Below are 13,827 nucleotides of genomic sequence, written 5' to 3' on the forward strand. Positions count from 1 at the left end.
CACTCCCTTTTTCTCTTCTCATTCTCTCAACTCACCACCCCCCCCCCCCTTTTTTTTGCTACAGTGATTAACCACCAGTTCCAAAGAGAAACTGCTTAGTTTGGGACCTGAGTCCAATCTCAGCCTGAGGAGTTCTTCCCATTTGCAAAACACATTGTCGAAAACGGAAAATTCGAATGAAACCATAAATAAATAAAACATAATCAAACATGGGAAAATTAACCAAACAAACATCCAGAACAAGCAAAACACAAATCAAGAAATTGCGAGTTAAGCAGAGGTGCTGGATAAGTCTGCCAATGATGGCTCCATCTCAGGTACAGCTCTCCCTGTTTGCTGTGTGTTACATCAGCGGCTTATCTCTCTGGGTTCTTAGGGCCTTACACCAGTAGCCTTAGAGGCACTGAAGCTTCTTTAGAAAAGAGTTATTAGCAGTATATGCCACCTAAAGTTAGCACCACTAGCAAAGCAGTGGTAATGAGAAACTAGTAGCGCACTGCTAACTGGTCACAGAAGAACTACAGGTACAAACCTACTCCAGACACACAGACAAATGCATGCACACACACTGGTCCACACCATAACTCACATTGACACCTGGCTCTCCAGGGGGTCCTGGGTCTCCTGGGAATCCAATGGGGCCCTGCAGAGAAACAGCCATTTAAAAGACAAAGTCTCTAACCATTTACTGTAGCATCAACCATTTACTGTAGGTAGAAAAAACAAAGCATAGCTAGACACAGATCTATCACCAGAATCTCCTCGTGTACTTTGTGTGGCTTTCAGAGCACAGCGAAGGCTGATGGGGATGAGCTGAATAGTGGCAAAATCAGTCCCAAAAACCTTCTTCATTTTGACTGGCAATTTTTCCCTTCCACTTAACACAGATGCCTACCAACGGTGATTAAACAACACCAGACACAGGTGGTTGACTGACAGACGAGTCCGATAAGTGACTGGTTCCCACTACGTCGCATGTACCAGTGCTGACAGTAGTAACAGAGGCACAATCGATCAGCTAACAGACTGAGCGACTCAATCAATACTCGGCACCCCCCAGGCACGTGCAGGCCAAGAGCGGACGCAGGGGGTACCTGACAAGGAATTGCACTCTCGGGTAATGGCCGAAGGGGACGGTCAAATCCACTTACTGGGCTACAAGAGCAAAGTCAGCCAAAATCGAACACAGTGTACCGAATCCTCAGGAAAGGAACAGGGGAAAAGGAAGAACATGAGGCAAAAAAGGCAGGGTAATAAGAGGAGGAAGAAGGGAGATGGTTAAGGGGGTGGATACACAATGGGAGAGGGGATTAAAAAACTGAGCGATAGAGGGGCCATAGCTGGAAGCGACAGTCAAGGAAAGAGGCATCATAGTCGTTGACATTGACTCATCTTACCGGATTCCCTTTGGGACCATCCTCCCCGGGAGGGCCTTTCACGCCAGAGGGTCCTGCAGCTCCGGGGGGACCCGTGTCACCTTTCTCGCCAAGCTCCCCTTTCTCACCCTGATAAATGCAGGCATCACCAGGTCAGCATGGGCAGAAGCAGAAGGATTCAGAGACAAAGAAGGTAAAGGAGCCCAACTTGCCGGAAGACCAGGTTCTCCGCCTCGTCCTGGGTTCCCTGCTTCTCCATCCTCACCCTGAGATGTGGGAACCAGATATATGTTACAGGCTCATCTTTTACATCTTCTCGTGAATGGTGAACTAAATCATCATCATCATCATCTGCACAGTCTATGAATAATGACCCTCAAGACATGGGAGCTTTACCTAAGGTAGGTCTTCCCTGTAGCCCACCATATCCATTGCCAGACCATTAGCTATGCAGATGTGGGCACAACTGAGAACAAATCCCATGGCATGATAGATGATAGAAGTCAAATTCTAGGAATCTCTAGGTAGCTGGGTTTCCTCAAGATAGTAGACGTACCTTCTCGCCAACAGCACCGGGCAGGCCCACCCCACCTGGCATTCCTTGGACACCCTGGAAAAGCCACAGGAAAGTAGGTGGGACTGGACACAAACATATCAGTAGGAAAAATGCATCCATGTACGCAAGTCGTGTCCACCCGTGTTCATGAATAACTAGGTGTTTCGTTGTGCCTATATGTTTCTGTATCCATCTTCTGTTTCCCCCAGAGACTGTTAGACACCCCAATGACGAAACAGATTTACGTACCACTCCTCCAATGGGCCCCCGGGAGCCCATTGGTCCTGGCAGATCTGAGGGGCCCTGAAAAGAGACATACTAATTAGCTAGTGACTGCAGAGATTCCACCCAGCCAGTACCAAATGAAGAATTCTGAAGAACCAAAGCTGCTCTACTCCCAGCCACACATTTAGACTAGATCATATGACCAGCTACTTCGTCATTCAAAGACAGTCACATAAACATCAGCATCTGCACAAACACATGCTGAATCTGCATAAAGTACCAGTCAATGAGATCCTGGCACCAGCTAATTGCTCACACATTCCTACACATTCTCTGGTGTTTTCGTTTACTCCCGCTATCTTCTTTCACGCTTACAGACGAGCAAAACTGTCAGTCATTCCGCACTTGGCTACCGCTATGGCTAGTTAGCACCGGAAGAGCTCTAGAGGCAAAAAAAAAAAGAGAGATTCCCAGACATTCCCGAGTGTGGGAAAGAGGATGGCGGACAACGCAGACCAATAAAAATCTGAGTACATTCCTTCATACTTGGCAAATCTTTGAAATCACTGTCAGATAGGGGGAAGCTCATTAGAAAGCAGGAACTGACAGTAATCTGGACACACTCTGATTAACAAGGTTGGACCCCTGCCTCCTATCAAGGCTGCAATCTCAATCGGGCAGCCCCAGTTGTTTCCTTTAATTGGCTCGTCATTCACTGGGATCCTCCCCACAGTAAGGGAGCCAGTATTTACAGTAACAGCAGGCACATATATAGGGGTGGGGCCAAAGGGACATTGGCCCCAGATGATTGGCCCTTGGAGTGTTCCCTCCCCTGTCACTCTCAGATTCAAAATATACCATTGGCCAATAATAAGGTTGGGCCCATTGTATGAATTATGCTACTGTTGTGCTAGCCTAGAAAGTCCCCTGAGTAACAGAGGCCTTCGCTCTCAGTAAGGGGGCCCACATTTGCATATTTGCAGCTATGGGGCCCACACTCACTTTATATTACAATAATGGGACCCTGCTCAGAGTAAGGGGGCCCATATTCACAGTAACAGGGCCCTCACAGAATATCATGGGCATCAGTCTGTCATGGGCTGGAGGATAAAAAGTTGCCTTCATTACAGTAAAGCGGCACACACTCACCATGGGTCCCACGTCACCAGTCTCTCCCTTCTCTCCCGGGGTGCCTGGCATCCCCTGAAGAGGTAAATACACAGGCAGTCACAGCCATGTGCAGGTGCACAGGATCGCCATAGTGACGAGTATGTATACATAACCGGTATGTCAAACAGCCACAAAGTAAGGCGTCTTCTCTCACCTGTGGCCCAATGGGGCCCGTGCCACCTTTAAATCCCTGGAGCCCCTCGTCCCCTTTCTGACCGTACAGACCCAGCTGACCACGCAGACCTGGCTCTCCATCCAGACCCTGACATCCAGACAGGAAATAGTTTTACGCACACACACAAACACAAACACACATACGCAAGAACCAATGCAGGTTCCATTGTTATCTAGACAGACGTACCGGTGGTCCCGGCTGACCGATGGGTCCTTGAATCCCTATAGGTCCTGGGGGTCCCTGGCAACGATATGGATTGTGGAAATTTGGCGGAGAGAAAAAGAGAGCATAGGAACAATAAAAAATACTGAGAGTCACAGATTCGGCCCCCAAGAGCATGATTGCCATTTGCGTTCCATTTAAATTTGCATCAGAGCCATTCAGTGGCACCAGCGGAAAAAAACGCCGCACTGGAGAGGCATTGAGGAAGAGCGAAATGCAGTGCTGCACTCCAGAATAAAGAGTGATGGCGGCTGCATTGTCATTTATGGTGATAGCGGAAAATAGCATTTAAAAAATGGCGTCAATGGGTTAAGAACTCACCGGTTCACCTTTATCCCCTTTACTGCCCTTCTGTCCTGGATCTCCGGGCTCTCCCTGCCCAGCACACAGCAACACACACACACACACACACACACACACACACACACAAAGACAACCTCAATGACACTAACCATTTGCATACAGCATTATATGTTATACTAGGTAACAGTGAGATATCCACAAAAACACAGGCAAAAAAAACAGGATAAAGCAATAATTGCACTGCCCCCACCCCCGAGAGAGGCCAGCCCTATTCTCAGACGCACCTTATCCCCATCCTCTCCTGGGGGCCCGAGCGAGCCAGCTGGCCCCGGCAATCCCAACGGGCCCTCGCTCCCATCGCGTCCAGCTGGCCCAACTGGACCCTTCTCTCCCTGTGCGACAGACAGGGGGCGACACGCATGAGTAAACACTAATGGTGTCATAGCTTAGTCAAGGCAAGTCATCGCGTAGGAAGCGAGCCAGCCAGGTGAAGAGAGACAGAGACACCGCCAGAAAGCTGAGAGTGATCTGTGCTGCACAGCAAGGGAGTTCGCTGTCCTCCATTCACAGTCCGGGAGACGAGACGCATGAATCCTGCCTAATGAATGCAGCCGCGAGTATTCCTGCAAGCTCGATGACTAATAGCCACAAAGGGTGACAAACAAATCAGTCACCGCGGGGATTTAGCCACGAGCGGTAATGTTCCCGTGACAGGCGCTTTCAGACAATTCCCGCTGACACAGTGACTGACGGCTCCCCAAAACCTACCGGCTCCCCCTTCTCTCCCATTGGCCCAGGGGGGCCCACGCTGCCCGGCCGACCGGGATGACCAATCGCCCCTGCTGCTCCCGCAGGTCCCCTCTCTCCAGGTGATCCCTACGTATTATAAAAATTATATGTGACCATGTGCGCAGAATGTAGCTGTTTTTCTTAAAGCCACTTTGACAATAAGTGGAGAACTATCATAGCACGGTACTGAGCGTGTGGTGGGATGGCAAGTCAGAGACACTTACAATGACTCCTGCGAGTCCAAAAGGACCTTCACCTCCTTTCAGCCCAGACGACCCCTGTAGAGACAGAAGGGATAATCAGGGAACATCTCTTACACTGGCCCACCCTGAAGTTCAGGTCAGAGGCAGAAAAATGTAAGGCAACATTTATTTTTCTCAGTCCCCCTCCCCCCCCATATATAAAAATGAGATTGCTTCATCATGAAGACGAGAATCACTGCTTCAATTCTTTGATTTCCCAGGAATCTCTGGTGAGCAATCTTGCATAAAGCTCCGCGGCGTCTAAGGCATGGATCTCAGTGGTCCTTGGAAAAGTTTCACTTTATTAGCTATCCAATTATATCAGGACATCTTGAAATGGAATTACCATAAGATCTTCACTGCTTCTTCTCCTGAAACCCCATTAATCGTATATTTCGGGCTAAGTATCTATGATTTCTCATGCGATTCACTGATCATTCTTTTTTAAATCTCTCTTAACCCTGTATATTTCACCGACAGCGATTCAGACAGAAATACTTTGAGTTTAAATATTGATGGCTTATATATTTATTTTTTATTTCTCAGGAGATACACAGGGCTATTAGCAGTAAAAATTTTCCCCCGAGAAGCTTTCTAGTTTTCACAGGTTAATAAGCAGAATCCCCTTCACAGCTCGTCACATCAGTTAATAAAAAGCTGAGCCCGAATGCAAAGTGCTCCGTCACCGCGACTGCGAGCGGAGCCTCGAGTGCAGGAACGCCGAGGAACTCCAAACATCAGAGGAGGTTGCTAAGCTTCAGCTTCGGGAGGGTATTCCGAACACTGCGGCGCGACCGTAAACTTCAGTGTGGGATACGGAGCATCAGAGAGGAGCCCTGAATATCTCAGTGTCAGTTTCCACATGAAACACCGAGCTTCAGAGCAGAAATGTGAATGTCACAGTAGAATCCCATATCAGTCAGAAGCACCCGAGTAAAGAGGAGAGGCAGAAGCTACATACAGATATAAAACTAGCCGCTCGTCAACTTATCAAAAACTGACAGCGAGAAAAAAAAATAAAAAAATTTAAATAATGGAAAACCATGTCACCGTAGCACCAGGCGCGCCTCTGGCTCCCCTAAATCCCCACAATCCTGGGGGGCCACTCTTGCCAGGAATCCCAAGGGGGCCCGGATCACCCTGGAAACCAGACAGACAGAGAGCGGAACGCTGAAGAAAGACACATCACCGTGTTTATTACCGACATGTCACCCATTAGCTTACCGCAAACCACTGACATATGGAAGGCAATCTGTTGCCTTTAAGATATGCGGCACGGGATAGACGGGTGGAGGGATTGCAGCGTGCGTTATTAGTACCTGTTATCAGATAAGGATGGGACCCCTAAGTGTGCACTGGGGTGGGGTTTCCTTAAAGGGGCCTCACACAATAAGGCATATGTATCAATACCCAGGGCTTCAACTTATTATTATTTTTAATGGGCTACAAGCCCAGATCTATAAACACTCATCACAAAGTGACCTCCACAGATGACTGGTCGCCGCTGCGACTGTTTCAGGTGACTCATTGTGACAATTCAGCCAGCTCAGGTATGCGGCCTATAGCGGATTCGAACCCGGCACCATCGCCTTCCATTCGGCAGCTTCGGCCCACCTTCGCTCCTTCCTTGCCAGTAGCTCCAGACAAGCCATGTTCTCCGGGGGGTCCAGGTGCACCTGGATGGCCTCTTTCACCAGTCAGTCCAGTATCTCCTAATTTACCCTAGAACACACAAAAAATACCATTCAACACTGATGTAACTAGGGATGAGCCGATCCACATATTTTCAGTTCCGATTCGATTCTGATACACAGCTGCCGATACGATATGTATTCCGATACGATATGTATTCCGATACGATATGTATTCCGATACGATATGTATTCCGATACAACGTAAAGGGTGCATGCTTATTACAACACATTGCTGCACCCACCACATGACGGACCACCTCAGCGATGACAGCCTGAGTGCAGTCGTGCAGTGGGTGATACCTCAGCACCACACCAGTCCGAATGGACCAGTGTGAGTATTTTCCCAGTGGCTGTAGTGCCAATCCTGCCACCAACCCCCAGATTTCCCAGTAAGTTGAAGTACCTTCCAACTTTCCAATACAAGAGCTGTGTTTACTTTAATATTTTAATATAATAAATATATTATATATATTTATACTTTACAAAATTATTAATATTTTTCAACTAGTACATACAGATAAAAAAAATCTTTAATTAGGATAAGAGAAACTTACATAACATACTGTTCCACATTGTTTGTACATCTTGTTTTAAGCATTTTTGAGGCATTTGCAGTTCAGTTTGAATACCTTCCAAGCGCGGATACGCGAGCGCCGAATGCTTAACATGCCTCACGATTCTTCTCCCCCTTGGCAGCAGCATCACTTTCACTTTGTTGCGATAGCAGCCCCTCGTGTATCACAAGCTGTAGCGAGTGTGCGAAACAGCTCCCAAATCATCCATTGCTTTTTTCAGATCACTCTCGTTGTCTCGCACAAACGCGTGCACTTCGTTTAGTGGGATTTTCCACTAAACGCCGCTCCCACCCAACTCTCAAAACTTTGTTTTTACAAAGCTTGCAAATCACTGTGCTACTAGTTACTGTTAAAAGAGAGCGTAAAATACACCCCCCCCCCCAGACAGTTACCCTCTTATCTGATTTTCTTACGCTCCTGGTACTGCAAAGGATATGCACATGACATCACAGCAGGTTGAAGTCAGTGTGCTCACACCCACTGAGTACTCAGCGTTATGGCTCAGCTTGAATGCCGCAAAAACACATCTAAAATGGGACAGAGCTGTCGTGCGATTGATTGTACAAATCGGAGTGATCTCCTTAGAGGCTGGCAAAACCTGAATAAGTAAGTATCAGATGTGGATGGGTCACATATGGCCGTTATCCGATCCGTCATATAGGTCTGGATCGGCGCCGATACCGATCAAAATATCAGATTGTGCATCTAGATATAACAAAATAGCCAACCGTCTCTCTGACAGGAAGTGGGCTACAGACACAGGAAGTACCTGAGGTACCACCCATTCGGCACTGATATAACACAACAGCTCACCGTCTCTCTGACAGGAAGTGGGCTACAGACACAGGAAGTACCTGAGGTACCACCCATTCGGCACTGATATAACACAACAGCCAACCGTCTCTCTGACAGGAAGTGGGCTACAGACACAGGAAGTACCTGAGGTACCACCCATTCGGCACTGATATAACACAACAGCTCACCGTCTCTCTGACAGGAAGTGGGTAACAGACACAGGAAGTACCTGAGGTCCTATGACACCTGGGGGCCCGGGTGGGCCCGTCTTCCCTGGGAAGCCCTAAAAGATGAAAAAAGGGCCGTTAGGATGCAATTGTCGGTCAAATAGCTCACCTGGGCCAAGGACAACTGCATCAAAGCCTATTGGTTCTGACAAGTAATTTTACTAATGTTACTGCATCTGTTGAAAATTTGTGTTTTAAGTTTATATTAGGCTCAGAAAAGGCACAAAAAAAAAGTATATAAATGTTATATATTAAATATGCCAGCTTGTTAGAGCAAATGGGAAAAGACCGTATGAACATTTGACTAAAATGAAAAATGCATTCAACATACTGTAGACAAGCTTTTCCCAACCCGGTCCACAAGGACCCACAGACAGTCCAAGTTTTTGCTCCCTTTCAGCTCCCAGAAGGAGCAAAAATGTGACGTGTTTGCGGGACCCTGTTAACCAGGTTGGTAAACACTGCTGTACACAATTCATGCAGGGGGTATACAGAATAACAGAACCAGCACATAAAACAGTATTGAAATTACAAATAACCATCGGGGCCATAAAGGTGAGTCATTGGGTGGAAAGCCAGTGTGCAGTGTGGGTGACATCATCAGAGGGTACGACAGCAGCCCGGCCATTTGTGAGATTTCAAGGCAACATATGGCAACTAACAGAGCTCCAAAGAGACCAAAGATCTGGTGCCCAAATTGCCAGTCCGACAGTCACAAAAACTAAAATTATTCAGTGTGTCAAGGGGAACAATTAAGACAGAAAAACCAAACACACACAAGCCGCACTGGAACGGAGGAGCAGCGGCCCAAAGTCGAGGCTCACCGGCAGGGATAGAGTGACACACAACAACAACACAAATGTACGACCTCGGAAATAACCACAGAACTGAACCAGCACCTCTGCGACCCAGAGTCTCGACAAAAACTATATGCTTCATGAAGCCAGAAGCGACAGAGGTGCAGCCACCTGGAAACCGCTGCTATTCCAGGCCGAAACCCTCACCGCTTAGCAATGGAAGCTAGAGCGGTTTACATCATGCGGAAGCTAATGGACACCTTGATCCCGCAATGAGGGGAACCGCAATAATATGGGCAACCATCGCAAGGCAGTGATTGGGTCTTATAGCTCTGATGGTCATAAAACAAGCTAGGAATGCAGGGTCATTTTAGAGAAGCAGGTATACAGTAGCCTATACTGTGACCCTGACCAGGATAAATGGTTAGAAGATGTATGGATGGATGGATGGGTGTATTACCCTAAGGCAAACGTTTCCCAATCCAGTCCTCCAGGGACCCACAGATGGTCCATGTTTTTTGCTCCCTCTGAGCTCCCTGTCAGACAGTCCATGTTTTTGCTCCCGAACAGGGAGGGAGCAAAAACATGGACCGTCTTGTGGGTCCCTGGAGGACTGGATTGGGAGACACTGCTCTAAGGTCCAAAGAGAATCATATTCTGCTTATAATTAAGATCACACTATGTTCCCGCATTCCATCATGTGCACCATTCTATCGTGATCATCACAAACCCCTTGTATATGGGAAACATGAATCATGTCACTTGTCTGTCAGACTTACCGGCTCCCCCCGCTGTCCTGGATGACCCGGCAGCCCGTCCTTCCCTACAGGCCCCTGCAACAAACCCAATTATCCAATTAACCTACAACACTGACTACAAATACAGGCACAGGAAATGAGGCAGGGGTTTGATGTGACTCACAGGAGGTCCTCGAGGCCCCGCCTCCCCGTTTCTGCCCTGTGGCCCTGGGGGTCCCTGTGAGGGGCAAAAATACTGCTAACGAACACACAGCCAGCAAGCGCTCTGTTATGAATATGACGCATGCGTGACACATACATGCTCTCCGGAAGGTCCGGGCGGCCCGTCCAGTCCAGCAGAACCCTGCGAACATTTCAACACGGTTTCTTTCCTTCCATCTTTCTTACGGATTTATCCTCGTTCGAACCCAGGGCAGCCTACAAAATGCCCGAATGAGCTATTTGAAGCGTAACATCACGTTAAGTATCTTGCGTGTGAACGATTCCTGGTAAGATGATGTAAGGTAACACATGATCTTCCTATTGAGGGCAAAATAAGATTATTCTGACTTCCAGGAATGCTACATTTGGGCTATAGTAGCCTTGTGGATAAAAGGGTTAGACTTGGACCCTGAAGGTTGTGGGTTCAAGGCCCACGAGCAGGGTATGCTTTAAATCACATTAGACTAAAGTACTAGGTGAGCAAACCTAGTGCCCATGTAAACTTTGGGTGAACTTTAGGGGGGTTTAACACGTACCTTTGTACCCGGCTTCCCCTGGGGGCCTGCTGCACCTCTCTCGCCTTGCAAGCCCTATAAACCAAAGACAAACCATTAGGCCTTCATGCTTTAGTACAGTGGAGACGAGGATGAAATGTTGATTTGCGGACAGCGCCCTCTATAGGCCCGGCTGTCACATGACACAAGTCAGCCATCGGCTTTACCAAAGGGAGGCGAAAAGGACTGAAGCGTGTACTCACAGGGGGGGCCCGCTCGCCCTCACTTCCTGCCTGACCGGCTCGGCCCTGGGGCAGAAAGACACGAACGCACATATCAGTTGCCATAGTTACTGCACAATTACAGCATGATGAGCCCAAACCAAATATACTTGTACTACTGTCATGTTAGGGGTAGTTTTTCTCGTCCCGGTCCTACGGGTCTCATTCTCTCTGCCTGACACCTGCATTCCTCTTACCCGTCTATCACTCTCTCCCAACTGGCTGTCGGCCGTGTTTACTGAGGGCACAGAACGATCGTTCCAAGCGGGCCGGAGACGACAGATGGGCGTCCTGAGCCGCCCCGTTGTTACTCACCCTTTTCCCCTTCTCTCCTGGCGTTCCTCCAGGTCCTGGAAAACCCATCGATCCCTGCAGAGCAGGCAAGGAGAGCATTAGAGAAACATTTCAAAGGCTTCGTTAACCAATAAAGACGCACGTAGACGTAAGGCCTGTCCTGTCCTGCAGCGATAAAGTCACGTGGGTTAGCAGGGACAGGCTAACGCTAACCAGTCATTTTTATTTATCATCATCATTATTATTATTTTTTACCTTAGGTCCCTGTCGTCCTGGATACCCCGGCAAGCCTGGAACTCCAAGGTTACCCTTGAGAGCAATGAAAAGGGACAGAGAGAGAGGGAGAGAGAATACATTAAGATCATTACACGTATTAGCTTAGGAGAAGCTTTAATTGATCACCATGCTGTGCAGTCACAGCCCAACACACACAGATAAACAAACAGGGCGGCGCTGGATACCTTCTCCCCTGCGAGGCCCAGGGGCCCAGACTCCCCAGAAGACCCAGACTGGCCCTTCAGCCCCTCTGGTCCATCCTCGCCCCTGGGCCCTGCCAGCCCAGTGTCACCCTATAGAGTCACAGATTCGGGGTTAATTCGGCTCAAACTCCCAGTGCGCGGTAACAGCTTGGCGCATTATCCTCACTGACAGGAAGAGCTTCTTACTCGGTCTCCCTCGAGTCCCATGTCGCCTTTGAAACCCGGGAAGCCGTCCTCGCCCTGCAGATGAAGACCAGAGTCACACGGGACCTCTACGCCACCTTGGCGTGCGCGTGGCCGAAAAACCGCTCCTCCCCCATCAGAAGCAGGCTTTGATTTACAATGCGATTAATTGGATACAACGTGCGCTAGCCAGGCAATACATCATGCCATATAATTCCCCGACAGTCCTGCCATTTTTGCAGGTCGACAACGGTAAATAACAGGGGTGCCTCCTGGACCATCAGAAATCTCAATGGTTGGGTTCTGCAGTGGCTAGTGACTGATTATCCAATGGGATTCCTGAAAATCGTTATGTCCGCAACTTGATTGGTCGATGCCAAAGTAGTACTTGTGATCGGTCGGTAGTTTTCTTCCTCTCACCTTTTCTCCTTTGTCACCCATCAGACCCCTCAGACCATCAGCTCCCTGCAGTAGAGAGAAGGTCAGCCCAGAAGGCACGTCCGACGCCAAACGCCCCACAAGCTTCAGCAGAGACCGACAGCCATCTCTCAGGGCCCCAATTAGGCACCCAGGCTCAAGGACAAACTCTTTTCTTGTATAGAGGAAGCAGAAAAGAGGAATGCAAACTACTCATCATCTCAGAATCCTCTTACCTTCATGCCTCGGGGTCCAGGATAACCAATGGGGCCTTGGCTTCCGGGCAAACCCTGGGCAAAATGAAGGAAAAAAAAATTTTAATCCAACAAAAACATCAAAAACAGCAGGGGCCGCGAGCACAGGTGCCAGTAGAAGTTCTGCTAACAGCCTGAGTCAGATCATTAGCGCACAGCGAGACATGAAGGTGCTGAAGAGCCCAGATGTTTGGCCTAGAAAAACACAGACGGGCCACATCTGCATTGAGGGTCTGCCGACACACACCTGCTGCCCCTTCTCCCCCGATGGGCCCTCTCTTCCGGGGTGACCCTGAGGAGAGACAGCAGAACAACACAAAGCGCTATCACACCGTGAGTGACAGCTAGAGGGAGGGGAGGCCGTGCTGTGTCATTGCACCAAGCACGTTTCAAATACCATTTGTATAATCTCATCATTATCTATTATTATGCAGTGGAACTGCCGCCTCGCTCAACATCGCCCCCTGCAGGCCATGAACAGAACTGCTTACCATAGGGCCATCAATGCCTGGATGTCCCTGGATGCCTGGTTTCCCCGGGGGGCCCTGTGAGTAACAACCACACACAGAGATGACCGGGGGTCGCCCGCACACTGACACACGGCATGACACGCTGGCTCCCCAGGAGAATCTGCCACCGTGCGTTTTCTTTTCAGATCCTCCTCTAAAGCTATGACTTCCTGCCACGGGAACACGATGTCCTCGCTAACCCCCCCCCCCCCATCTCGCTGACTGGCAGCGCACACCGTTTACTCTGGCATATGTTATTGATCTGTTGTCAGGCAGCTCTGTCAGTGCACTGTGCTCGAGCCAATAGTATCGCAGGTAGGCGTCACATGACTCCTTCCACTGACCACCTCGGAGGTGGCGAGGACAGGGGTCAAAGGTGGGAAGGCTTGGGGGGGCATGTGGTACCTTTTCACCAGGCATTCCGATGGATCCCTGGGGCCCAGGTAGACCCTAAATGGGAGAAACAAATATAATATAAACAAAAATAATAATTTACATGACCACGTTGTGTATGTGTGTCTGAATCGAACAAATGTGAACCTGTAGGTTTGGGATCTTTACTCAAACATGGATTACCTGGTAACCGGGCTTTCCCTGCTGACCGGGGGGGCCCGGCTCTCCTGAGGGGCCCTGAGAGCAAAAACAACACGTGCCAGTTTATCATTTGTACAATATCACCCCCGATTACTCCATTCCATGTCGTTCTGAATTGCTATATTCAGTCATTTTTTCCCCACTCAAACACATATATCCCTCCAGCTCTGCCCCAGTATCGGCTAAAGAATAACACAAGTGTCCATCATCTGCATCA

The 13,827-nt window shown here is 48.8% G+C and overlaps 1 protein-coding gene across 2 annotated transcripts in view; it reads right to left on the bottom strand.

Annotated features, from left to right (window-relative positions):
- Positions 1-13,827, bottom strand: part of col5a3a (collagen, type V, alpha 3a) — a 51,092-nt gene that overhangs the window by 13,090 nt on the left and 24,175 nt on the right. For both annotated transcript variants that reach the window (XR_002839490.2, XM_023821995.2), the window contains exons 23-52: positions 13,593-13,646; positions 13,422-13,466; positions 12,999-13,052; positions 12,755-12,799; positions 12,490-12,543; positions 12,257-12,301; positions 11,840-11,893; positions 11,636-11,743; positions 11,430-11,483; positions 11,196-11,249; positions 10,863-10,907; positions 10,642-10,695; positions 10,203-10,247; positions 10,068-10,121; positions 9,926-9,979; positions 8,352-8,405; positions 6,673-6,780; positions 6,109-6,198; positions 5,041-5,094; positions 4,796-4,903; positions 4,312-4,419; positions 4,046-4,099; positions 3,689-3,742; positions 3,482-3,589; positions 3,307-3,360; positions 2,182-2,235; positions 1,933-1,986; positions 1,589-1,642; positions 1,398-1,505; positions 590-643 (exon numbers count right to left, since the gene is read on the bottom strand). Coding sequence is in view for 1 of the 2 variants with exons in the window: in XM_023821995.2 (XP_023677763.2) it covers positions 590-643; positions 1,398-1,505; positions 1,589-1,642; positions 1,933-1,986; positions 2,182-2,235; positions 3,307-3,360; positions 3,482-3,589; positions 3,689-3,742; positions 4,046-4,099; positions 4,312-4,419; positions 4,796-4,903; positions 5,041-5,094; positions 6,109-6,198; positions 6,673-6,780; positions 8,352-8,405; positions 9,926-9,979; positions 10,068-10,121; positions 10,203-10,247; positions 10,642-10,695; positions 10,863-10,907; positions 11,196-11,249; positions 11,430-11,483; positions 11,636-11,743; positions 11,840-11,893; positions 12,257-12,301; positions 12,490-12,543; positions 12,755-12,799; positions 12,999-13,052; positions 13,422-13,466; positions 13,593-13,646 (1,935 nt within the window). In the remaining variant the exon portion in view is untranslated. The remainder of the gene's footprint in view (positions 1-589; positions 644-1,397; positions 1,506-1,588; positions 1,643-1,932; positions 1,987-2,181; positions 2,236-3,306; positions 3,361-3,481; positions 3,590-3,688; positions 3,743-4,045; positions 4,100-4,311; positions 4,420-4,795; positions 4,904-5,040; positions 5,095-6,108; positions 6,199-6,672; positions 6,781-8,351; positions 8,406-9,925; positions 9,980-10,067; positions 10,122-10,202; positions 10,248-10,641; positions 10,696-10,862; positions 10,908-11,195; positions 11,250-11,429; positions 11,484-11,635; positions 11,744-11,839; positions 11,894-12,256; positions 12,302-12,489; positions 12,544-12,754; positions 12,800-12,998; positions 13,053-13,421; positions 13,467-13,592; positions 13,647-13,827) is intronic.

The sequence above is a fragment of the Paramormyrops kingsleyae genome, chromosome 22 (genome assembly GCF_048594095.1).
Source record: "Paramormyrops kingsleyae isolate MSU_618 chromosome 22, PKINGS_0.4, whole genome shotgun sequence".
Classification (NCBI taxonomy): domain Eukaryota; kingdom Metazoa; phylum Chordata; class Actinopteri; order Osteoglossiformes; family Mormyridae; genus Paramormyrops; species Paramormyrops kingsleyae.